The sequence below is a fragment of the Strix uralensis genome, chromosome 2, assembly GCF_047716275.1.
Source record: "Strix uralensis isolate ZFMK-TIS-50842 chromosome 2, bStrUra1, whole genome shotgun sequence".
In the NCBI taxonomy this organism is placed as follows: domain Eukaryota; kingdom Metazoa; phylum Chordata; class Aves; order Strigiformes; family Strigidae; genus Strix; species Strix uralensis.
In genome coordinates, this window is record NC_133973.1 from 129,643,104 (window position 1) to 129,670,404 (window position 27,301).

The 27,301-nt window shown below is 38.1% G+C and overlaps 1 protein-coding gene across 1 annotated transcript; it reads left to right on the plus strand.

The window, feature by feature from the left end:
- Window positions 1-481: 481 nt before the first annotated feature.
- On the plus strand, window positions 482-18,736 carry RAB38 (RAB38, member RAS oncogene family). Its single transcript, XM_074861061.1, has 3 exons — window positions 482-686; window positions 8,475-8,755; window positions 18,584-18,736. The coding sequence occupies exons 1-3, from the start codon at window positions 482-484 to the stop codon at window positions 18,734-18,736; spliced, it is 639 nt and encodes a 212-aa protein (XP_074717162.1).
- Window positions 18,737-27,301: the final 8,565 nt, after the last annotated feature.

Below are 27,301 nucleotides of genomic sequence, written 5' to 3' on the forward strand. Positions count from 1 at the left end.
AAAGGAGATTTCTGCTTTTTTTGCAGTGACTGGCATTTCAAAGATGTCTGGAAACAAGCACAGTGATAAATTATCACCAAAGAAGACAGTGATTAAAAGAAAGTGTGTAAAACTAGTGCACAACAGAAACACTGTCCTTCCAGTGAGGAGTGAAATGGGGAACAGGACTGTTGCATAAATTTTCCTGCAAAGTCTTTAGTAGCCAGACTAATCCCAGACACACCTCATGCTGACCTTTACACACATACGCACAAAACTTTCTGGGAGACTTTCTTCCCCCAGTCCCTTGCTTACTTCATCTCCCAGCAGGGCTGCTGCTGGACCTGGTGATCCTGCTTCCGTACAAAGGCAAAGAGCCTCCACCTACCTTGCTCTCCTTCCCTCCCCGGTTCCTCACTCCCTCTTTCCCCCTCGGGCTGGCAGGATTCCTCGGGCAGAGCATGCAATCAGTTCGCAGGGAGCAGCCGCAGCCACAGGAAAGATGCAGAAGCACAATCAGAAGGAGCACCTCTACAAGCTGCTGGTGATCGGGGACCTGGGAGTGGGCAAAACCAGCATCATCAAACGTTATGTCCACCAGAATTTCTCCCCCCACTACCGGGCCACCATCGGGGTGGACTTTGCCTTGAAGGTTCTGAGCTGGGATGCTGAGACTGTGGTACGGCTTCAGCTCTGGGATATTGCAGGTGAGTACAGAGGAGAACTCTTTGCCCCATAACCCATCCAGAGACACACAAAATATAGACCCAAATTAATTTGTACTGATCTTTAAGTTGGAAACTACCAGTGCCTATGTGGTGAGGGAGAGGATATTGAGGAGAGAAAACTTTAAGGGCAAATTAACATTTTGGAGTTTCCCTAAAGCCAGCAGACCTCCAGACAAGAGGTTTCAGAATGAAACCTGCCCTGCCTGCTTTTTCTCCCAAGTCCTTAGATGCTTGTGGGGGCACAGGCACCTCTTTCCAAAAGCCCCAATTCTTCCCTGCAGCTGCCACTGTTCAGCTTCCCTCATTAGACTGACAGATGTTTGTGATGAGAGGGAGAGTATCAAGAATTTCCTGCTACATCTATTTAATTTGGTGGAAGAGATCAGGGAATTCAATAAGATGGTTAAAATTATTTTTATAGTTTAAAAAATAAGAAAAAAATATCACTAAGTTACTTTATCAAAATACCTTCCTTCTTCCTTTCCTCCCTCTCTCTCCTACCTTCCTTCCTTCAGCCCAATGAAACTTAAACAACTTCTGACATGCTTTGAAAAGAGAAGTGTTTCTATTTGGCAATAATCCTGGTTGTTAAAAATGTATTTACTCGTATTTACTTGTCCTTATTCCAACATCAAGCAAAAAAATATAAATTACTCTGTGCAGGGAGAAAAAGAATAAAGAAGTCCAGCTATGTTTGTATGCTTACATAATTAAAAAATAAGGAATTTGACATTGTTGTTGTCAATGCTTTGGAGTTTTTATATTTGCTTCCAATTAAACCCAGAACTTTTTTTTGCCACCCCCCTTACTAGGAATTAATCATTTTTGATTCAGTCCACAAAAGAAAAGTTTATCTTGATGGCATATTTTGCATGCTATAAGTAATCATTTTTCATTTAGTGTACGTAGGAATCCAAGTACATCTCTAACACAATAGTTTAAAGGAAGGTGTTTTTATTAAAAACTCAATTAAATTAAGTCACATTTGTTAAGTAGGGAATAGAGGTGAACTTTATATCAGCTGTTAGGCAACTGTGGCAGCTGTGGCCTGAGCTGTGGGTTCAGTGATACAGTCTGGAATGGCACTGAGTAAAACTAGTGAAATGAGAAAATTCTTAACATTCTTATTGGTGGAGGGAGTGCCTTTCTTCTACACTTAGCTGCCTCATGTCTGAGCTCTGAATTTGGCACCAAGGTACTAAAACTTATGCAACAACACTGCTTTATGCAAAACATGCATAACACCAGCTTCTTTGCACTTCAGTATAGCTTTGTGGGTTTATGATATTAAATACATATATGCTCAGTTTTCTTTATTAGGAGTTGGAATAATGGGGAAAGCATTGCTTTTATTGCTCACCAGTGACTGATTATAGCCATAAATTCATACGCTTCCAGCAAAACTTTGCTGCATGTGAAAAACCATTTAATAGTAAATTCTGAATGCATCAGGGACTAAAAGGATGTATTTGCATGCCTTGTTTCAGAGATTTATTACATTACTAATCATGTGCTGGCAGATCATATGATGTAGCTTTCAGTCAGGCTGCAGAAGCAATTACACCAAGTTGTACTACTGAATGACTAGCATGCTTTCTGAGTTATCACACATGACAGAGAGAATTACAGCATAGTACTAAATTTCATATGAATTGCTCAATTCAAAGCATGTCTGTGAAGGTCAAGACAGTGGCCAGTAATAAAAAGAGTTGCTGTTTCGTTTTAATGACTTATGTGTAAGAAGCTTTAGCGTTTGTTGGCTACACATAGAAAATAAATTCTGTAAGCAACAGACTGAATTCAGATCAGCATGGTGTTGACATAGAAGATATCACAAATAAAACATTTGGCTGGTGAGAAAAAGTTGTTTAAAAATGAAATCGAAGTAAAACTGCTTTGAAATATGGAGGGGATGGAAGTGTTTTATCGTGGCTGTGACTGGTCATATATCACCACTTGAAAAACAGAAATATTCGAGAATAAGAGGGAGGAAAATAAAATCTCTGGTCTCAGAACATCCTCCCACTTTTGGCAGAATCTCTGTTATTAGGTCACATTTATCTTTGGGCATAAAGCAATAAATTTTCAGTCTCTAACCAAGGTAAAGGATGCTGTCTTAGCATTTAGGACATCTTGAATGGAAGCAAATGCTGCAAACTTATCAATATATGAATATATGTGTGTGTGCTTGTGTATGTGTGTATGTATATATATATATCAGGTATCATTTTAGCTCTTACATCCTCTCCTCCCACTCCATTATACAACCAGTGATCTTATTACTAAGCGCAATGTGTACTCTTCCTTACACTTCACTGTGTGGATCAGTGGGTAGTAAATTGTTTAAAATACTCAAAAATGTTTTGAGTAAAACTAGTGTCAAGTTTATCTACATTATTGGTAGGATTTACATGCATGGTGACTTCATGGGAGAAGTGACATATTCCAGCTCTGGTAGGACCAAGCTCTTTATCCTTGTTTACCCTCATAGACATCAGAAGAGAAAGCAATTTTGGTTCATCTGGTGCCATCTTATTTCATAGTTAAATGTAGTTTATATTTCTGTAGCATATTTTTCTGTATTCTTTAATTTGGTAAACAAAACTAGAATAAATGCTGAACAATAATGATAACAAAGCATTAGAATAATTAATTCAGGGATGAGATAGGTTCTGCAGCACATATTATTACATTAAGACTTGGGTTTTTTAAACAGATAATATATTCCTGAAGCTATGGGTCTTAGACAGGAATAATTGGACAAAACTTGTTGGTTTATGATGTTATGATACCTGTAACAACACACTGGCATTAAAATCTATGAATTTATGTCTGATTCAGTGAAATGCCTGAGTTTCAAGTGACTGAATTTTCACTATTGTGTATGGGAGGAGATTTATACGGTAAAATTCTCCTTGTCTTTAATTTCCTCATAACAGTTCCATTTTATTTCATTGAATGTCCCAAATTCTCAGTTTTGGTGTTCATGTCCCTGTTAAAGTGTGCCATCACCTCTACTGCTGTGGTATAAATCTTTAAATCCTCCTTGGTCAATTTTTTTTTTTTTTATTTCCTTACCTTTTCTGCTGCCTCTGTATGAGTATCCTTTAAATTCATTAACATATTTTTAGAATTAAAGCTTTAAAAGAAACTCTTAATCATATTTTGAACAAGGCTGCTGTGGTGGCGGTGGCCCTGCAGATGCAGGCTGAGAGAGCTTTTGAAGAAACCAATTATTGCAGACAGCAGATCCATGTGTATTTGCTATTCACCTCTCTGCAAGGCTGCTCTCAGTGCTACAGTCCGTGTTTCATGTCCACACAGCCCTGAGATTTCTCTGAAGATGGGCTTTAGCTGCAGATTTACTGCAGGGAGCAGCTCTGTGAGTGCAGCAGAGGGCAGAGAGCAACACTTCAGAGCCTTCCCCCTCCCCTGCTACATTTTCACAGCCATGTCAGCATCACCGTTATCCATCCTACTGTGTATGTGTGGGCTGGAATATTCATTGCTACCAAAAATATGTTGGTTTGCTTTTAAAAGGCTGGTTCTCATCTCATAAAGAGTTGGACCAATGCATCGGAGACATCCACACAATACCAGTGGTGACAGAACAGTTTCTTTTAATTTCCCTGCAATTTCCACCTTCAAAACAGCAGTCTTTGCACAGATATAGGCAAATGCCTCTGCAGTTGTAAAGTTTTTAAGACTGTTATGCTCCAGAAGGAGTAAATGGACTGTTCACTAATGCCAGGCGCAGCACATCCTCAGTGGTTTAGGCTTTTAGTGGCTGCTAAGCGTTGCAGTACATATGCATAAATAAGATAGTCATGGTGATTTCTAGGCTAAATTACCTTGAAATTACTGTTATGCAAACATAAATAAGTCCCTGGCTGTGGTGGTTTTATTTCAGTATAGATTTGTGGTGGGATCTGCGGGCCTAATCCTGCTGACAGCCTGTTTTTCCACATTCTGGGGTGGTGAACACCACCTCAAGGCTTGCTTAAGTTTCAATCCATAAAGATGATGACTTGAATTCAAGGGTGAAAATTCTGAAAGTTTTTTTTGAAGTGAAAGGTAAAAAATGTTTAAATATTCTTTGCAATTTCCAGCTTCTCAGTGTTGGCTAAAGGCCCTCTGTAAAGCATGGTGGTTCCCAGAAGATTTTGCTCTTAGGATGAGGGATGGTGGCAAGAAGTAAAACCCACTGTAAAATTGGGCATTAGGCAGTTTTAATCAATTTTTATCTTGCACTATATTTCAGATGCTGTGGGCGAGATTGTAGAAATTATCTGAGTTTTAGCTCTTTATGATTAGTTTGTATAACTTTATCAGAGATGATAGTGGTTAGTGAAAATTGTAGATTTCTATACAAGTCATGCTGGCAAATTTATGTAGGGTGCATTTTTATAAACTATGAAAATTCAGCTGTTGATTACTTTAAGACCATGAAATGATACCTTTCCCTGCTGCAGAGGTGCCACTGAGATTAGGATAAATGTGTTGACAGGTGCCATTCAGACAAGGAATCCTTCCCTTTAATAGAAATCTTGTTTCTTTGGCACCTTGGTCTCACTCGGTTCACTTCAAGGTGGGGTAGGATGCATCTGGTTTAGCAATTAGACATCTTGTACTGAACCATCTCAGTATAAAATGCTCAGCCTGGGCTCACCAGGGGATTGAGGGTAGAGATTAAATACCTCCATAGTAAAGTTTATGTGACCACTTCTCAGTCCTTGCTGAGAAGATGCCATCTAGATATCTCTTCTTAGTCTCTGACTACAAAAGGACCCTAATCTTAGATACACCCAGTTAATTTTTTGGAATTTAAATTAAGGCTGATGAATCCCAGCATAAAACAAAGGGCATCAGACTTGTGGGGTTTGATGCCAGATACCAGTGGCCTTGCAAGGGATGCAGTAAAGTACAATGGGCCAGATCAAACAGACATTTCACAAGTTACTGACGCTTCCAATGAAAACCAAAACCCATCTTCCCCAGTCTCTCTTGCAATAAAGCAGATTCTAATGTTCAAGGCTGCCTGCAAGATACCATTGAATACCTAATGGTTGATCTATTTTCTAGCCTAATTACTGCCTAAGCCATTGTGTTGCTGAAAACCTAAGGCCAGATTCTGACACCTTTAATACATCAGACAGTGACTATTTTCATGAGTAATTCTGCTAAATGTAAAAGTTTTAGGAACCTTGTATATTAAGATAGGTATTTGCTCACATAAGGGAGAATCTTTGGAAAAAAGACTTCTCCTGGATTCTTAGATACAATATCCATCTCTCCAAGCACAATGCAAACACTAGAGATCACTTTTTTTCACACTGTAAATTAAATAGAAGTAAAGCTATTATGCAAATGACATAAAACTAAAAGTCTGTGGTTTACAAACCACCACCTTTTCCATTCAAAGTTGCATAATGTCTTTATGCTAAGTGTGTTCATATATTAATTGCAGCTGATGGGGAAAAAGACCAGTTCAGAAGGGGTTTAGGCTCTTTATTCAGCCAGAACCTCCATTCTTTCTCTTTCTTTGAAGTGATTGATAATGGAAATTGGTGAACTCTGCCCTCCTGCATAAAGCAGCTTTTACAAACACGATAGCTTTTCTGTGCAGTGAAAAACCTGAGCATCTGCAAAAGCAGCTGGAAGTAGGAGGAGGAATCAGTGTCACACCATTTGTCAGAACTTTGTGAGCCACTAGTAGCCAGAATATAGTATCATAAGAGCCTTTTATTCCTCTAATAAATTTAATTATGATGAATGATTTTATGCTGCAAATTAATAATTCAGTTCATGTTCTATGACATGTCCCACCTGTCTTAAGAGATCTGTGTCCCAATAAATATGCGTAAAGCCCAAGTTTAGCTGTTCTTACATCATCTACATCTCACCCATAATGCAAGCATCTCAAGAACTTTACATGAGAAGTATAAAGTATCACTGAAATACAATATGCATCAAAAAATAATTATATATGTTGCTGCTTACCTCACTGCTAAGCTTCTAATCAGACACTGACTTTTGTTTAAAGGCACCTTCTTGCAGATGAAAAAAAATTACTCAACAAGGAGATTATTGAATAGCATATGACTTAGCCGTTCATCTGATTAGTTCACTGATAGGAATCATAAGACATTTTAATAAAGTATAGTCATAAGAAGTTTTCAATATGACCTCATATTTCCCAGACATTATATATTTCTATCTTGCTTTATCAATGGGACGCAGTGTTTGTTTAAGGCAAAAAAAATCTAACATGAATTTGTAGAGGACAGACATCCATTTTTGCATTTTGTGTCATGTGAATGACTTTTTCCTTGTCGCAACAGCTACTACATAAACCCAAAGATAAACATCACAAACAGATGTTGTTGACCCCATAAGTACATTCAGTACTATTTCCACTAAATGAAACTTCACGGTCTAGAAGCCCAGTAATCAGCACTCAGCAGTTCTCAACCCAGCCTTACATTTGACAGCACAATTTCCATCAGATAAAGCCTCCAGAGGGTCAGAGGCAGACTTCCAATCTTCTTGTCTTCCTAACCTACTCAAAATTATGCACATTGAGAAAATAAGGCTAGAAACAGGTTTCTATTGAATGTTGTTTATTTTCATAGCACTTTTTCTCAGCTATGGAAGCATATGGTTAAATACAAGAGTTGTCTTGCTTAAAGACTGCTGTTGTCATAAGGTGGTTCAGAAGTTTATAATTCTTCTTTTTCTGATCACAGCTCAGCAGTAGACATCAATGGAAATTCTATATTTTGAGTTCAAGAAATATTTTGTGTAATTTATTTCCACTCTTGGAAACACTTTTTCAAAGTTCCCATGAAAACAGCATATATATTAACAAACCTACAGCTGATCAACATACCATATCCTGATTTCATGAGTTAATTTTTACACTGTTAATCATATAAAATGATAGATATTTGCAAAGTCCATATTTTAATATAATAATATATTGTTAACTTACAAAAATACTATAAATAACTTCTCAGAAAACACTTTGAATTCAGAAAATAAAACCATAAATCTTCTGAACAGATCTAGTGTGAAACATCTCCTTCCAGATCTTTTCACTGGAGCAATACAGCTCTTAATATTGCTACTGCTGTGCTATTTCTTAGAACACTTTCCACATTTGTAAGGCTTTAAATTCACCTTTCTCACCTCTGTGTTTTAGTTTGCCAGTAAAAGTAAATTCATAACGACTCTAATGCCTGGTATGGCTCCAGAGCTTAATTATGTTACCGTTGATTATTATCACTTGCATGAGAATATGCAGGATCCTCTTCATGCATGAGCAGATCCATTGTGTTAGATGTTACCCACAAAATATCACAGTATCAAGGAGCTTCCAATCTGGTACGTAGATATTTTGTGACTCCTGTTTAAAGTCCTGTAACGTACACCAATACCCTTGGTACTGTTCACAGACCTAGAAATCTGGTAGCTTAATAAGACTGCATACTGAAGTTTGAGCTTGTCATAAAATTATTAAATTTCCTTGGATATTTGCTTTAAAACTCCTTTTTCATGCTATGCTCTCTTACATTTTCAGACAAATGAGTTTAGCATTCTACTTATCAGTATTTAGACAAACAATAGCTTTCCAGAGAGTTACAAAATGAAGTCCTACTTTCAGTAATGTTCTCTTAGAAAACCTGCTATATGAAATATTGACCTAGATTGGAAGCAGTGATTTTTACAAGGTGGCATTTTTTTCCCCTCCTACTTTCTTCATCACAGGTCAGGAGAGATTTGGAAACATGACCAGGGTATATTACAGAGAGGCCGTGGGGGCATTTATTGTCTTTGATGTTACAAGACCTGCAACGTTTGAAGCAGTGACAAAATGGAAAGAGGATTTGGACTCTAAGTTGGTTCTTCCAAATGGCAAACCTGTGCCGACAGTCCTCTTAGCAAACAAATGTGACCAGGGAATAGATGTTCTTATGAACAACGGCATCAAGATGGATCAGTTCTGCAAAGAGAATGGGTTCGTGGGCTGGTTTGAAACATCAGCCAAGGTAATGTTTCCATTTCTTTTTAAATGTTTCTCCAAGTACAGAGAAATTGGTTCTTAAAATAGTTCATTCAGTCGAAATGTATACCTTGCAAAGCTCCTCTCTTGGTGCAATTAATTAAAGGTGAATTTATAAATGAATATATTTCTATTTCTTTTAGACCTTTTATTGCAAAGAAAATTACATGCAACATGAAGCTGCTCTAATATGCTAGGCCAGCAGTTATCTATGTAACTTGTCAACAACTTACTGCGTAATAGCCTGGGGAGGAAGAAGTCCTTTGGCAAGGCACAAAAGTTACCTCTTTGGAATGATATGAGGATATTTTTCATAATTCTTAACAGTTAATATTATGTCTAAATATTTATATAACCACTTTGTATAACAAATGTTGATTTGAGACAATAAGTTTATTGTGTTAGATTCCAGAAAAAAAGTCAGCCTATCATAGCACTTGTATGATGCTTACTGTTATAAGCACTCATTCTCAAAAGCCTTTTCACAAAAATCACATATCTGGGGAGGAAGGAAAGATCAGTGGTCAAAGTGCCAAACGAGTTGCTCTGAGGTTCAATTCCTTGCCTTGGTACAGATTTTCTGGGTGCCTATAAGAAAATAGAGATAAAAATCAGAAAGGGCACTGACACTTTCAGAGTATAAAGGCCCAAGGTAGAGTGGTCCTGTATATCAATTTGAGATTTTTCAGATAATCTCAGTGCATGCAAGATTTGGAGAGCTGACGTGAAATATTGGTTTGAACACAACAATTCAGTGGATATTGTGTTTATTGCATTCTACAGTTATTAAAGCTGGTGTCATCATAAACAATTCTGGGGAATGTTTGGATGTTTTAAATGTAAACAGTTTGGCTCTGGTTTGACCTAGATTGTTAGCAGACTAAAAGCCAAAATGCTACAGTCAATTGTTTAATTTCTTTTAAGCACTTTATGAAAGTTACTAAGAACCTTTGTAATGTATACTTGTATTTTACTTTTCTGGTCTTGACTCCTTCCTTATGCATTAATATTTAAAAAAAAGTCTCACTTATAATCAGCAGAAGTAACAGCAGGTGACTAGCAGGATGTCCTAGACTGTCACAAGCATTGCATGAACTCTGGTCTGAGATTGCAACCTTCCAGTATTTAAAGGGGGCTTTTAAGAAAAATGGGGACAAAATTTTTAGTAGGGACTGTTGCCATAGTACCAGAGGTAATGGTTTTAAACTAAAAGAGGGTAGATTTAAACTAAATACAAGGAAGACATTTTTTATGATGTGGGTCATGAAACAATGGAACAGGTTGCCCAGAGAGGTGGTAGATGCCCCATCCCTGGAAACATTCAAGGCCAGGTTGGATGGGGCTCTGAGCAACCTGATCGAGTTGAAGATGTCCCTGGTCATTGCAGGGGAGTTGGACTAGATGACCTTTGAAGATCTCTTCCAACCCAAACTATTCTATGATTCTATGGCTTTGTGATCAGTGTCTTTGCTTTCCTATTGAATGGGTTTCAAAACTAGTTACTATTTCTTCAAAATGCCATTTTTAGGGAGACATTTTGGTCTAGGTCAGTGTGTAAATTATCTTGCTCTACAAATAGGGTACTTCCCATTTCTGCATGTGCAGAATGTGGTTTGAATTCAGGTCTGTGGTTCTCTGCTGATTTGTGCTGGGTGAGGCCACTAGAATCCAGTGTTCCTCTCTAGGATAACCTAAATTGTACTATGGACAGTGTCTAGTTCTGATTTAAGAAAGAGGCCAAGATCTCTTACATCAGCTTCTTCATGATAATTATAGCAGAAAGCTAACTATTGCAGAAAAAAAATAAAAGAAAATCCAGAGAGTGACACATTTGGAATGGCAGCTGTTGGTAGAAGATGTGGCGAGTTAGAGCATTATTACAGGACAAACTATTACTATTTGTATAAGGATTATATATTTTGGCCCTTTCCAGTGTCCGTTAGGTGTCTAATTTTCAGGCCACAAATCACACGAAATACCTGGTTGTGAGTATTTGGGATCCAGTTCAACAGTGATGTGTAACACTGTACGTGACTGTTTTCTTCAGAATTACTTTTTCTTCATTTCTGACATGTACGGGACTCTACATTTCCTGGGGACAAGAACTAATTCACTGAAAGCTGAGGCCTGAGGGCAAAACCACCACAAAAATCATGTGGAGTGAAATGACTAACAAATTGTTTTAAAATTCCTGTATCTAAAAGACTTTCAAAGAGAATGGGAGGGAACAGTATGGACCATTGTTTAAGGGATACAGGGCCACAGTTTCATTATTCTAGGTTTGGATTAACAAAGTCACGCAGCTGGTCACTGCTCTTTGGCCTATGAGGAAGGATTCTGTACCGTGAATTCCATTCATCAGTCCCTAGCAAGCACCTGTCCACCTCTTAGAAAGAACCGCCACATTTATTTCAAGTCATGGCAGACAATGAATGTACAATTTCAAAGGTCACAGAGAGGTTTTACCATGATGATGGAGCCAGTCTTGGAAAGAACTATGGAAGTATAAAGGACATGTAAAGTTTAAAAAAAATCACAACAGAGGAAAAGTTTCCCAAGTTTTTCTAAGCCATAGAATTAAGATTTTGGGTTATTTTAAACAAAGGATCTATCTAGATTCTTCTTACTTCATTTGACTCAGAAACCCAAAAAATCCTCAGATTACCAGTGCAATCATGTAGGAACAAAAAGAAATCCAGTTAGGACAAGACTTGTCTTTGAAACCACTGTGAAGGGAGCAGTGAGAGTTGAGGACACATGATTCTGTTACCAGACTGTTCTCTGTTGCTATAAAGGCTAAGATCTGTTATTCTGCAATCCCCCCTCCTGATTTCCACATAGAATTGGCAGCTCCTGACTTTAAAATGATGCAAAGAAGAGTAATTCCACTAAAGATGGTAGAATCACAACATTTAGGCTAAAATAGATCAAAATAATTTCCCCATTTGGTCTAAGTTTTAAACTAAAACCTACACATTTTTTTTGCTAAACAAAAGTTGTTATTATTACTGCTATTTTAAAATATTGGATGTTACATGTACCTGGTATTCTTTCAGCCTAGGGCATATTAAATAATTGAATGCAGGTCTGGGGAAAATAAAAACCTAGCTATGTTTGCTATACAGAATAGGGACTTTTCTGAAACAAAATAACACTGACAGAGAAGTCACCGTATTGCAGCTAGGAGTTTTAGCAGTTCAAATAAGTAATAACTCTTTTTTGTAGTATCCTGGAATAATTAGATCTCCAGAGGTTTTCTGGAGACGTGCGTGGAAATGCTATAGCCTTCAGAGCAAACTGGATATGATTTATGCATTTTAGAAAAACAAAGGTGATTACTTATAAAAATACATCTTTTAGTTCTGGTTGCCTTGCAGAAAGTAGCATGCTATATATGTACCTACCATATTTCAAGCTGTCAATGGTTTGAAATTTTTGTCTGTAGTACTGTCAGATTACACCAAAAAACATCACTGTATTATTCCCTGGTGCTGTTTCTTTTAAGTTAACAACTTCAGTAAAAAATATTTGAACCACCTAATGCTTTCTCATGTATTAGTTTTGATTCTTACATTAATCTAAAGGAAGTACTCAGCCTGTTCCAATTTTCTGCTCCCTACAAAGATAGAAGAATTTGTTCTGATAGTCTGCCATGTAAGAAGGGCCTTGTTGGGCAACAGCACAATGCAGTATAGTCACAAATTATACATATCATCATATATCTGATGGAGAACTTGTTCTCTTATATATGCATATTTAGTTTGCTCATATTGTTTGCAGTCTGAAAGGCACATCACCAGATAGTCACAAAATAACCCTTAATAGCAAATTCTTTAATAAATTTCGTGACCACAACTATTTTTTAAAGGAAGGAAATTTCTCCTTCCTGTCACACATTGAATTATCCAGCATGTGGCCGGAGTAGCTGAGAGCTCTACTCACATTTCCAAGCCTTTAAACTGTTTTCACCACTGTTCCTAGTTCAAAGAGGCGAGCTTTTGACTTGGATTAGAAAAGCAGCAATTTCAAGCTTATTATCACTTTATAATGAAAATGGAACTTGTGCATCAAAACAGACAAGTCAGGCAAAGCTAAATGTACTTGAAAATACCTACTTCAGAAATAACTTGAAATACCTTATGACTGACCATAGCTGTGATGTGATTATGCCTGAGTTCTTCTTTTCCCTGCTGCAATTCTCCTTCCAGGAGTACAGAATTAGGTGAAAAAATATTCATATTTTGTCCAAATTGCCCAGAAGGGCTGGTAGTTGTGCTTTTCAGAACCTTACCAAACTAGGTTAAGCACATATCTCCTCATCTGCTGAGCATTGTGGCCTGGAGACTGGAAGAGCACTGAGTCTCTGGGCTATTTGGACACATCCTATTTGAACCAGTAAAAAGTTACAGAATCTTTCCTCTTCTTGCAAATGTGGATAATAATGTGTCCTTTCTCCAGCTTTTGTCTGGCAGGCAGTTCACAGTGTGTCATAGTGCCCAAATGCTGGGCTAAGAATCAGGAGTCCTCTTTGCCACTGGTCTACCAGGTGACCTTCAGAAACTCACTGTCTCTTCTCATCCAGCCTCTTCTTCCACAAAGCAAGGACAGCAATTCTGCTCCTCTTAACAAGTGAGCTCTGTGGACAAACCAAGCTCCACTAACCCTTGTTTAAATCACAAATTCTTCAGTTCTCCTGATTGGACAATTATTATGTAAGTTGAAAAAAACTACCTATAAGGTAGACTTTTAGAGGAATAGGATATGTGGTTTTGATTTCCATAAAGACAAACTAGTTTGGACATGTATTTGAATTAGGCTGAAACACTACAGCTAATCTGATTTGATAACCGAAACCAAAGCAATCCATTTGAGACTGCCAGTCCCAGCTAGGGATGTATGGCTTCCAGCACTGTCTTTTTAATTCACTCAAAAAAAAAAAAAAATCTAATGAATCTCACTGCACAGAACCTTAGAAAATATTTCAGCTAATACCATAAACGAAGAAATTAAGCTGACACTTAAAGCAGAAACTTGTAGTTCAGTTTCAGTCACTCTGTAGAATCCCTGCAGTTTGTTTCCTGTAACTAAAAGAAGAGGACTTGATTCAGATTATCCTACAGGTATTAAAGCTGTCCTATAGTTTTCTGGATCACTTTTATGAAATATGTTATTTAGTGCTGGCCAAAAGCTGGAAAATCACAAAATGACAAAATTTTTGAGGTTGAAGGTCATTTAGTCGAACAAGTTTGTGGCAGAATATCCAACCAGCTATAAGAAAACAATCACAGAATTTATCTTGTTCTCAGAGTTGCAGTCAGAGCACTTCCTATCCATGAAGTTCAGGATGGCTTTTAACTTGTATAGTTGTGTTTTCCTAGAAACACAACCACAGCAATACAGCATGTCTTAATAAGGCTCTACTGCCAGTGGTTTCCAAGGGAGCTCTGCTGAGGGAGCGTGGAGAGTCATTCCCTCAGATTACTTGCTCCAGGGGAGTGCAGGTTAAAACATCTTGAAAGTAATTTCCGTGTTCCTGGATTTTAGTGCATTATAGAAACGAAACGTGAAAGTTATGTGATTCTCACTAGGTTCCCATCTAATACCTGAATATTTCAGATTTCGTAAATGTTTACTTAAGGGAAGTTGATTTCCTTCAACTCCAGTAGTAGAGTCTAAGATCATGCGTCTAAGGGGTGCTGGCTTAGACCTCCCCAAGTGCCCATGTTAGGTAGCTATGCCCACATACAAGTTGTTCTTCACCCTGACTTTCAAGGTAAGACTCAGAAGCATCAGATTCAGTCAGAGAAAGCAACTACTTAAATGTAGAAAAGGAGCAGTTTTATTACAGAAAACAACCAGGCAGACAAATATAAGATATCTGCATGGCAAAGAAAGAATGAAAGAATCTGGTGAGACAGGCTCATAAAACTAGCAGAGGCCTTTTTTCTTCTGTAAAGAGCTAAGAGCCTGTCTAGTCTGAGGGGTCATATTTCATATATTAAAAGAGAATGCTCTAAATGTTAATGTTCTGTGTCTGCATTAGAGATGACAGATAGGGGGGAAGGCAATACAGAATGTAAAGGAGCTTGCTAAGCTTGTGTACTACTTTGAGACACATTCAGTGAAGTATTTATTTTTCTTTCAGTTGATTGTTGCATTACAAGACTACAACATTATTTCCCATAGAAATATGTTCAAAGGTTTTAAATCATGTAGCTCTCCTGCCCTGACCCAAGTTGCTATCCTTTCCATAAAATTGCTCTTTGAAAAGATACATTTGAAGGAGATCCATCTACAAAGCAAACTATAATTTCATTTGTGTCTTCCAGTGTTCCTTTCTGGCTTTCAGAGATTGGTCAGAGTTATTTTCTTTGCCTTGCTTTGTTTGGTAATAGAATAAAGAGTAACATGTGCTGATTTTCACTTTTGCATTCATTCTTGGTGGGGTCAAGAGAAGACTGAAATAGTCAGACACCATTGCAGGAGCTAGGTTCAGGTCCTTGCTCTGGCAAACACTGGCAGGTTGATGCAGGGTCACTTAGGGCTGGATTCACAGCTTAGTTCTTAGATCACTGACTGCGATAGTGTCTTTCAGATGCTGGGGCTTACTGAGGCACAAAAGTCACAGAAAAGCGTTAGGTACCTCAGGGGACAGGGCAAGGGGAGATGCCCAGGAAAGGGTTTCATAAAAGCTTCTCTGAAGAAGTAAGAGCTCAATCACATAAACTTCAGCAGGCACATCTGAAGGGATGGTACCCTGGCAGAGAGAAAGGTGGGCATGGACTGAAAGCAGAAGCCTTTTCAGGTGGAATGGCCATTGCTGGGGATGATCTCTATCTGTATTTAATCCTACTTCACAGATATTTAGTAGATCTGGGCAGACACCTACCAGGGAAACAGAAAACTCCATCTAAAATGTAATTAAAAATATGTTAAAGTCAAATTTGGTAAATAATTTCATTAAAAAGGAGAAAAAGCAACACAGAAAAAGAGAAACTTTTAATTTTCATATTCATATTCCCAAAACTAAATATTTTGACTTTTTATGTCAAAACAATATTTGCACTTATGTCAAAACAATATTTGACTTTCTTCCCTCTAAAACTGTAGAGGTTTAAAAAGAGGTTTAATAATCCAGTTTCACTTTGTTTTGGGTTCTGGCTGAAGTAAAACAACATTGTTTTTTCCTTCTGAATTTTTAGGCTTGGGTCTGACACATGGACTTCCATCCACCACCAGTGGGGATGAGGGATGTTTTTGGTGGGCTTGGGCTCCTTCTTCCTTCTCCCTTTCCAACTCATAAAATACTGATCTTAAGCTTCTAACAAAGAAGATTTCTGTTAATAAATCTGAACATTAACCAATTTAGACACAATCTCAGATAGTTCCTAAGACATTATTGAAAAAATGAATACTGCTGTACCAAGAGAGAAGCAGCACATAGGTAAATGAAATGCTTATCTGTCCATTAATAAAGGAAAACACAATGCAAAAGATTTTTACATGTGTGGTTTTGTGCATTTAACAATCCTGTTTTTTCTTCAGCTTTCTAAGCTCTACTGAAGGACATTTGTCATTGTCTATTTTTTCTAATAAAACTTCACAATGTTCTGAAAAAAGTCTTGGTGCATGCTTGAGGAATTTGCTTGTCTGGTCTGAGAGAGCCATGTGATACAGCAACACTTTAACATCTCGATACGGAGCTGATTCCCAGCTCTGTATTACTTTTTAGAGGTTAGTAGGTAAATGACTTGTCTAAAGATTTGGCTTTTTACAACCAACTGATATTCTTTACAGGCCAAAGATCAAATATTTGTGTTCACTTGTGTAGTTGAAGAAACCTGTGATATCTTGGCACTAATCAATATTTTCAATTAAATCACCAGACTTCAGTTCTTTTCTGTGGTGCAAAGGGATGGTCAATGGAGTTTGTGGAGCTTTGCCATTGATTTCAAGGGGATTAGAAATCAGCCTCACAGAATCCATTACTTTGGTTTTTGATCTTCATATAGTTGTACCATCTCTACTGAAACACATATGTGTGTACATTGGCTTCTTTCTTTTATAGCTGAACTTCATACTTAAACATCTCATCTAACTTTTTTTGAACATATGCATACAAAAAAAAAAAGTTTCACATGTAAAATTTTACAGGTTATTATATTAATGATGCTGAATTGATGCTGAGCATTTGCTGAAGGTAAACTTCACAGCATTGTATGCATGGGTGTTTATGGTCTCAGTAAAACAGGCTCCAGATTTAGCTTGGAAACCTGGGCAATCTTGGATTGTAAATAAAAGCATAATATTTATGGAGCAAGAGGAATATGTGCATATACATAAATATATACATATATATATTTGTATGCATTTCTGTAGGTATGCATGTGGGAGTATGGTATGATTTCCCAGAAGTTTGAAGCTACAGTGAGGTTTCTATCTCCTGTCATATAAAATAAGTAATCAATGCCAATAGTTAGAGTAGAAGAGTATCTTCTATGCCAGAAAGCCTGACTTTTCATTCCAAATATTTTTGTGGTTGTCATTAAAAAAAAATCCTTACTCAGTAGTACTGCTTACTTCATATGCTACGCTGAGCTGTGTCTCACTGATCAGGCTGTTCAGCTTTGCTTATTCTACAGAGTAAGGGTTGCTGCAAGTTAAATGTGCTGTTGAAGTAAGTCACATGTAGAAAAAGATGTGCTTTGCCTTTCATTCTAAATCCCTAGAGTGATGATTTCTGTCTTACAAATGAAACCAATGGCAATACATATCTTCTGAAGAAGTACAACAAAAATAAGTGATGACCGCTGTATCCTGGGCTGCATCAAGAGAAGTGTGGCCAGCAGGTTAAGGGAGGTGATTCTCCCCCTCTACTCCACTGTCATGGGACCCCATCTGCAGTGCTGTGTCCAGCTCTTGGACCCACAGCATAATAAGGACATGGACCTGTTTGAGGGGGCCCAGAGGAGCCCACGAAGATGATCAGGGGGCTGGAGCACCTCCCTGTGAGGACAGGCTGAGAGAGTTGGGGTTGTTCAGCCTGGAGAAGAGAAGGCTCCGGGGAGACCTTATAGCAGCCTTCCAGTACTTAAAGGGGGCTACAGGAAAGATGGGGAGGGACTCTTGATCAGGGGGTGTAGGGATAGGACAAGGGATAACAGTGTTAAACTCAAAGAGGGTAGATTTAGATTAGCTATAAGGAAGAAATTCTTTCCTGTGAGGGTGGTGAGACACTGGAACAGATTGTCCAGAGAAGCTGTGGCTGCCCCCTCTCTGAAAGTGTTCAAGGCCAGGCTGGACGGGGCTTTGAGCAACCTGGGCTAGTGGAAGGTGTCCCTGCCCATGGCAGGGGGTTGGAACTAGATGATCTCTAAGGTTCCTTCCAACCCAAACCGCTTTATGATTCTATTCAATGTTTCTATGACTCTGAATGACATAGAACTTTTTTTACTGTTTTGTGAATAACTTGAGATTGTATCATTTATTCAATTAATCTAGTTCATTACAGGTTTCATTGTGAGCATTGTATACAGAAATCTTCCTGAAACTGGAAAAGGCTTTAAAAAATAAGTACTATTGATGACTGTGATTGCTGATAGATAATTAATAATTTGAAAATCAGAGTAACTGTTATTCAAGCAGTGAAATATGGACTCTGGAGCTTTACTTTACAGACAAATTTTGTGAGCTGTTTATTAAGGAAAGTAAACTTTTGATGTTGCCTAGAGAAAAGTTTAATTATTCACAGGAAATATACAGTGTGGTGTAATTAATATTGACTAATCAACCTCTCTTTCTATTTCACTTGCAGGAAAATATAAACATCAATGAAGCTTCCAGATGCTTGGTGAAACACATAATTGCTAGTGAGAGTGATCCAGTTCAGTCTGTTGAACCAGATATTATAAAACCACACTTGAATTCCTCCAAGATTGTCAGTTGTTCAGCTTGCTTTAAATCCTAAGAGACTTCCAGACTATTAGAAGAGCTGAACAACTATGATTCACAATTTATACTTTACCCAACGTACCCAGCCTGCCCAGATTGTTCAAAAGCAGTTTGCCATTTTCTAAAGAAATATATTAAATTAAATGTAATAAGATTAAATTAAATTTAAATTTAATCTTAAATTTTCCATATTTTTTTGACAGCTAAAATTTATTATGAACTGTTCATTGATAGCAACTATTCAAAAGTGTCTTTGACTACTGGTCAGAAAAGACTCATGGTGATGGCTGTGTTTTCCCAGTTGGGTAGCAGCACCAGTGATATCAAAACCTATTTCTTTGCAATGTGGTTTCTGAAAGCTCATGATGTGACTGCAGCAATACCCTACTTGTCCATTGCTCCTTCAGCCTGTCTTCTCAATACCTTGACCAGGCAGCCATCATCATAACATTGTTTTGTCACCCCTCAAACTTGAATGATCTTGTTTCATATGAGGAATATGATGATGACAATGAACATATATCTGTTCAGAAAGAGACACCAAGAACACTCACAGTGAAATCTTCCCATTGCAAGTTCAGTCTCCTGGATGAAGTGGCAGGACTGAACATGAAGTAACGTCTCACGTCCTTCAGTTCTCCAGAAGATCTCAGCTTCTGAGACTGAACCCTGATGTAATATCGGCTCCCTCTTTCTGAAGAGTTATATTCTCATAGTTGTTAACATTGTCTTCATATGAAGCAAAATGGAACAAGTCAAGGGTGAGGTGTGGCAAAACAGGAAAGCAGGGGTACAGTCTTATCGGTGAAGCATCTGAGAGTTTTCAGAAAGGTTATGTGTTCTATAAAGCCATCCTTTCCTCTGAAAATCACTCATTGATTTTGTTCCTGCCTCTCCATCCTTCATGGCACAGATGTCCCTGTGTGTTTAAATTGTGTATATTCTATAAGTACCTGCATGCATCCCTCCATTATGTTGGTTCTCATGGGAATATTCACTGTAAGGTAACAGCTGAACTTTTCAGGAATGCATGTGTTGAATAGCAGGGTATTTCCTTTATGAGAACATTCTTCTAAAACCACAATTTTATGAATGATCACAGGACGCAAAGTCAAACAGTCTTAAGAAACTCCTGGAATAGGTGCAGAATTTGTTGAGCTGTACTGCGGAAATGAAATGGTTGATTTTCAGAGTCTCACAAAATATGCAGGTTGGTGGAGTCATTCAGACAAGTGTGTCTAGACAAGGAGTCTTGACATCCGACTGCAAGTCCCTGCAGACAAACTTTGCCTGTCTCCTGCTGTAGACAAATCACTTGCATTTTCTGTTCCTACTCAGCCTTTTCCTTCCTAAACTGTGAACTCTCAGTGGCAGGAGTTGTCTTCTGAGATGGGTTTCTCTCTTTAGAGATGTATAACATCGTGGAGAGGAGGCAGAATCTCATGATATCTTGTGTTTGCAGACGTCCCTGCAATACTTCCTTTTTGGAAATGAAGGATTGAGCCTCACAAAGGCTAGTAAATAGGTGTTGGGTAAGAAAAAAATCCTCAAGCTGACCTTATCCTGTGAAACCTACAGGGTTTATGTGTCTCTAAAGTTCATCCTATTACGTGGCAGTGTTAGGTTTATGGTTGGACTCAATAATCTTAAAGGTCTTTTTCAACCCAAATGATTCTGTGATTCTATGATTCTATTAGTGAATGATCTGTTACTACATAGGCACTGCAGAGGAGAGCCAGGGACAGAGACGTAGTAGCCCTTTATGTGCTCTTCCTTAAGCCTTAAATTGGTATATTTTTGTCACAGAGTTTTAGAATAAGAAAGCAAGGTCTATGGTTTTAAAAATAGAAATCCACATCCAGAATTAATCCACACACACACATAGATGTAAGGATCCATATATACCAGGAGCTGACTTTTTTCGAGGAGAGTAATTTTCAAGTTGTCTTGATCCCAGTGTTATCCTTTAACACCCGTGTTAAGTATCCTTTAAGTCCTTCTGTGATCTGGGTCAAATACCTTAACCTTTCTGCCTCAGTTTCCTTATCTGTAAAATAGGGATTGATGTACACACCTACCTCACAGCACTTCTTGAAAGTTACTGTTGGCATCGTGCTTTGAAGATATATGTTATACAAATGCCAAGCTCTGTTGCTGCTCAGAATGAAATATGAGTGCCCTCTAGCATAAATACATGGTGCTGTAATGCCTTAATGTTCTAAATCTATCCAGGGCTTGTCTGTGCTTCAACAATTAGCTTCAATTATTCCACCTCAGTTAACCTAGTCGAAGTTATAAAACAACATGTGACTGCATGGGATGATTAGATTAGCTGCAGATGGGTTGCAAACGGAAACTGTGGCTGCACAGATGTCATGGTACTAGTTTAATAATCTCAGCAACAAAGCTGCAATTCAGAACTAGTGCCAGATCAGCTATTTCAAATTTAAAGCATTGTTTAATTCAAGTTGTATGAACGCTTAATTCATACCTTGAGCAAACACTGTGGGGAACACAAGCACCTAGATATTCAGATGGCTTCTAAAGGGATAAGTTTTCATGAGTTGAACCCCACGCTTTACTTATAAATCTGGATGCCTCAGATAAAGCAGAGGAAGTTGTCATTTCTTTCAAAAATTATTTGGTGTTCAACTTGCAGCAAACATAACAATTGCTAATGTGTTTTAATTATCTTCAGAACACTTGTCTTTGGTGGCTTCTAGACAATATTCATTAAGCACAATGGTAACTTTCACAAATGTTTCAGAGCTGTGACTAAAGATCTGGTATAACAGAAATTTAAAAAACACATAAATAAAACACTTAAAGTACATATAGATATTTTTTTCTCTTATTCACTGTATTGTATAAACTTGCTTTAAACTATGAACTCATCATCTGTTCCCCTTGTTCTTGTGTGAGGTTTCACTGCAGTCACAGTTCTTGGGCAGATTTTCCATCTCTGGTAAATGGACAGAATTTGGCCAATTTCTAGACTAAGGACTATACAAGGTATAAATTCTAAAGTCATACATATTTACACTGTAAGAATTAGAACAGTACTATGAAGAATCAGGCCTTCTTAGGAGGTTGCATAATTCCAAATGTTCATTTTTATTTGTACTGAAGTGATAAGAATCTGTCATGTCTCTCTCTATAATGCAATAAATGTATGAATGCCACCTGGGTATCTAGCAAACCGAGCCTTTTTAGAAGGGATTGTGATAGGCAGGCCAGAATAAAAGCTTTAATTGAGAATTAATGAGCTCAGTTTGTGCCAATACCCTTTCAGGAACAAATGTAAAATTTAATTATATTGTGTCAGTCCCTAACAGGTTGGATTTCCTTGGTTTTTATTGTTACATTCTGTGCTATGTCCTCTTTACTGGTCATTAGGAACCAGGCATCTTAATTTCATGTCCATTTCAAAATGAAGCCTTTTCCCCTTCTGTTTGTAATAAGTCATAAAAGACATGAATCTTTATTGCATTCCAAGTGGGCAACAATACTGCAAAGTGGATTTAAAATTTCATTCTAGTTCTCCATAAATGCCCCTCTGGGTGTCCCAGCACCTAGAACCACAAGCTGATGGTGTGTAAGTGAGATGCCGAGCATGAGGGAGGGATCAGCCTGAAACACTCATGAAAAATGATGGTTGAGATTCTCCACATCAAGGCTTCATTTACCAACTCAGCCACAACACCAGTAATGACAGGATGTCTTTTCATTTTCCATCTTTGAAGCTCCATACAAACAAAATCTCATGATCCTAAATACATTGGGAAGCATATATATATATTCTTGATAGGAAAATGGATGGATCGAAAGGTAAATATTATTCTATTACTCCAGAAAGATCATAATTTATTTGACCAAGTTGAGCTTTCAGCATAAAACTATTTGGACTCTGAATATCGGGCTTTGTTCTTCTCATGCACCATTTTTTTAGATTATACATTTTCATTGAACCTTTCTATTCAGGAACAGTTCCCAACAGTACCTTGTGTATGCAGCTTGAATTTTTGTACATTAATGTTTATCTTCAGAATTTTTTTTTTTTTTTGCTTCTATTTTAACCTACCTGACCATATAAAATGGGAGGGGAGGGAGGGAGAAGGTGCATGTTTAAATAGAAGTTTTGTTTTACTTCTTAAAATGGCTTGTCTAGCTGGATGAAGTGAAGTTTGTAAATATATGTGGGAAATGCAATTTTATGCCAATTGTCAGGAAACAATCAATAAGAACATATTTTACTGCACCAATATTTATGCATGTGACCGCAGGTTCTATTGTAATAAAAGATGATATTTCTGACAAAACATGGAATATTAGTGTTTTGTAAAATTAATTCATTTAACCAAATTAAACACATACAAGTAACCACAAGCTAATTCAGCTTTCCTCATATGTAGCCAATCTCTGATATATGTATATATATTAATAGTTTCATTTAAACTGTTTACTTTCCATACAACTTTTCTTTTAAATCATCCAGGTTAGTGTTTGACATTGATTAAAGGGTTATATATCTGAGACAGAAACTTTCCACCTTTTCTCCCTCCATCATTCTATTTGATATTCAATTCCAGATGCAGCTTTTATGGCTCCAGCTCTTCAAAGAACCTCGGTTCAAAGTCTGATTTTACAGGCAGAATTTTTGGCTCACAAATAGATGTATCATCAGTTTGGGGGCTCATTGTTAACCACATACTCAATTCTTGGAAGTCTGGCTGGGTAATAAATGGCCTACATTTGCAAATTGGGCAGCTGTATTTCTAGGATGTAGTAACTGCATTTGTCTTCAGCTGTCAGGGCAAGGTGGTACCTGCAGCAATGTTACGCACTTGACCTTCCATGATTCCCTAGAAATATTAGATCGTTTTATTAATTAGGAAAAAAAAAAAAAAAAAGAGAGAAAAAAAGAGGTGCTTGTCTGCAGTGTGAGTCTAGTATTTATTTTATAGTTTTTATCTTTTCTACAACAAAAAAAAAAAAACATTCTGATTTCATTGCCTTTTTTCATAATGCAGCCTGACATTTTTACACCCTATGACTGGAGGTGTTGCAAGACCCACAACAAACCTCCAACATTTAGTGACACTGTTGCAGCTACACTGACCAATCAGCTCATAACAGGAAATATCTTTGACTGCACAATTTGGGAATACTCATTTCCTGAATATCATCTCCTTTACAGTTGCAGTGCATCAGCTGCCTAATTAAGATTGGAATCTCCATGTTTTATGTTTCAAATGAAGTAATAATAGTTTACGAAGATAAGCTATTAAACTGAAAAAAGCCACAGCACCCGACTCCCTAGAGTGGAAGCTAAGCAAATGAACATCTCCTGGTGGACTTGTCTGCATGACAATAACAAGAGAAAGTTATTCTAGTCTGATATTTGCCTGGTTCCTCCCACGAAATGAACTTTCAGTTAAGCCATAGTAGCTCAATTCCTCAGCAACTGGTAATATTTGCACCTGGCATCCTCAGTAGTTTTAAAAGACAAACTACAATATTTTTCTGAAATGGCATCTTTGTTAAAGGTTTAAAAGTCAGAGGTACCTTCTCAGGTTCATAAAAGGTAATTTTGAGTATCTAGCTCCCATGTTAATCTATCCATGTATCTTCTGGTTTTGTGAATTCATGCCTTTGGCTTTCAAAAACCATGAAAAGAAAGGACTACAACAAAGATGTTCCTTTGGCAGAGACGTTTCAGCCACACCAAAGTCATGCAAAGGAGATGAACATAGTGAATGAGGAGGATGTAACCAGTCAGGGTGGACAGAAGCATCTGGGACTGGTCCAAGACCAATTCAAGAAGCACTGAAGGGCAATGAAAGATGCTCAACAAGTTCCTCAGCAAGATGCAGAAAACGCTTCATGAAAATCTAACGTGATGTTTAGCTTTTATCACTTAGAGGTCTATGAATTTCCTAAGGAACAAAGAGCTATGTCTTCACCTTGTGTGCCTTGAAATTTGCTTCTTTACTGGCTACCTTGCCAAAAATGCCTAGTTTCTTTCAGGAATTCTCTTTGGCCTTTGGTGTCATCTCATCTCCTTGTCTTGACACTTTGTTGAGGAGCTTTTACCAGAGTTATCAGGACTGAGGCTTTTGTGGTTTAACTAACCCCAGCCAGCAGCTAAGCACCACACAGCCGCTTGCTCACTCTCCACACTAGCAGGATGCAGGGAAGAGAATTGGAAGGGTAAAAGTGAGAAAACTCTGGGAGGAAAAACTTGATTCCACACCTGAAGGTGATGTAGAGGTTGGAAAACACAGCACACAGCCAGCATGGGGGGGAAGCAGCAGTATTCAATGTCCCATGTTACCAATTTCTTCAATTTTCCCTGACAAAAGCAATATATTGCAGAAGTGGAGTATTTTACAGGATGCTGTATCTTCTCTGGAAACCATGTGTATAAAAGGTATTATTTCCAGACAGAAGTAAATCTCTAAAAGGCCAGTTATAGCATATATTGTGAAGTTCAGGGACATGTGTCAAACCGCTGTTTGATTGTTAAAGAGCAGCTTATTTCCCTATTTGCTTATGGCTATATGTTTATTATGCAATGGGAAGCTCTGTACATGACAGTAACTATACAGCTATTTAGCCTGGATGTGTCTTCAAATGTTGGAGCCCTTTATAATGAAAATACAAAGGGAAGCTGTGGGGTTTTTTTATATCTGTCATGGTAGAGTAAACCCTTTCTGGCATCTCATCCTACTTTGGAGAGAAAATATAGTTTAGACTTTGCTTTAGTTGTATCTGCTAGATGAAAAAGGAGCGGGAGTTACAACCTGTTATTTTTCCGATTAAATAAACTTGTTATTAGCTTATTTGGTCTATTAGCTCATAAAGCATAGCTTTCTATAAATCATAAATGTCTCATTTCTTTAGCTAGTACTAATAGATTTCTCTTCCTAAAATGTAGCCTGAATTGGTTAAATGGGACAGGGGGAAAGGTATCTTCCACCTAAATATTGCAATGAGAAGAGGGGTTAATAAATGATGAGATCATCCCACTCCCTTTAGGTAGTTTATGAACAGGATCTATATAATCCATATGTTATGTGGGGGGATCCATGCATCCTGGGCAGATGAAATCCTAAGGCCTGGACTGTATAAGTAACCAACATGAATAATAAACCTGTATGGTAATAGACGTTTTCAGTAGCGTGTGAGAATATGAATGTTCTCTCATAAAACACAACATCAAAGTTCCACAATTTTTTAACCAGCCTGGAAATGCAGAATATAATAAAGTGTGTTTTCCATTTGTGCAAAGATCATCCGGAGGCTAGTCAGGCACAGTTTAGGTCTAAGTGACTTTAAAATGAGACAACATATCAAGGTGTCCTTGAAGTCTGTGACAGTATATCAGCTATTTAGACATATGAAGTAAACAGAATCAACCATGTTTGGAATGAGGGGGAATTTAAATGAAAAGCACGTCAAAGCAAATACTGATAGGAAGAGAGAAATTATCAGGTCAAAAGAATGTTTTTTTGTCATCCTGCTTGACTGGCAGTTACTGCATTTGCAGCTGGAAAGTGTGCATGTGCATGGTGCAAGGGAGCCGTCTGCCCTGCCAGATTCACCAGCTGCATGGAGAGAGGGGTGGCTCACATCTGGTGACAGACTGTCCAGTCAGCCTTCTGTCAGGGTCATGGTGAGGGATGGCACCTCCAGCTGTATGTGTCCCAGGCCATGGTGTTGCTGTGGGAGGCTCCCAGGAGTGCAGCATCTCTGATGAGGTTTAGCAGAACACACCATTCAGTTCTGTGCTTGACCAGCAGCTCTTTGACAGGCAAAAGCAATCATATGTATAAGTCTATATTCCTCGCTATGTCATGATGTGGAGGCTCCAGACTAACACGGATGAGCACTGTGGTACTGGCTGTGTTGTTTTTCAGCAGAGGTGATGAGACAGCATTCTGGTGTATCCTCAGTGTCTGGATGCAGTGATGACCAGTACCAGCTGGAACTCTTCTTTTGAATCACCTAATCCCAGGAGCAAAGAGGCACAGGGATATATGGAGTACAGCTCTTCAGGTGGATGCTTCCTCCTCCTTCCATGAGTGAAATTCCAGTTTACTTCTATCGTAATTTCTGAGTCTGGTTTGTATATTAAATTGATTGGCCACTAATGACACAAAACATTCACTGTCCAGGTCAAACAAGTAGCGGCATCCAGGGTCCATACTGGGACCAATACTATTTAATATCTTCAGCAACACAGACAGTGGTATTGACTGCATCCTCAGCAAATTTGCAGATGACACCAAGTTGAGTAGTGCAGTTGATTCACTAGAGGGAAGGGATGTCATCCAGAGGCACCCTGACAGGCTTGAGGAGTGGACCAATGAGAAACTCACAAAGATCACCAAGGCCAAGTTCAAGGTCTTGCACCTGGGTTGGGACAATCCCCAGCATTGATACAGGCTGGGGGATGAAGGATTGAGAGCAGCCCTGCAGAGAAGGACATGGGGGTTTTGGTGGATGAAAAATTGAACATGAGCTGGCAATGTGCACTTGCAGCCCAGAAAACCAGTTGTATCCTGGGCTGTGTAAGAAG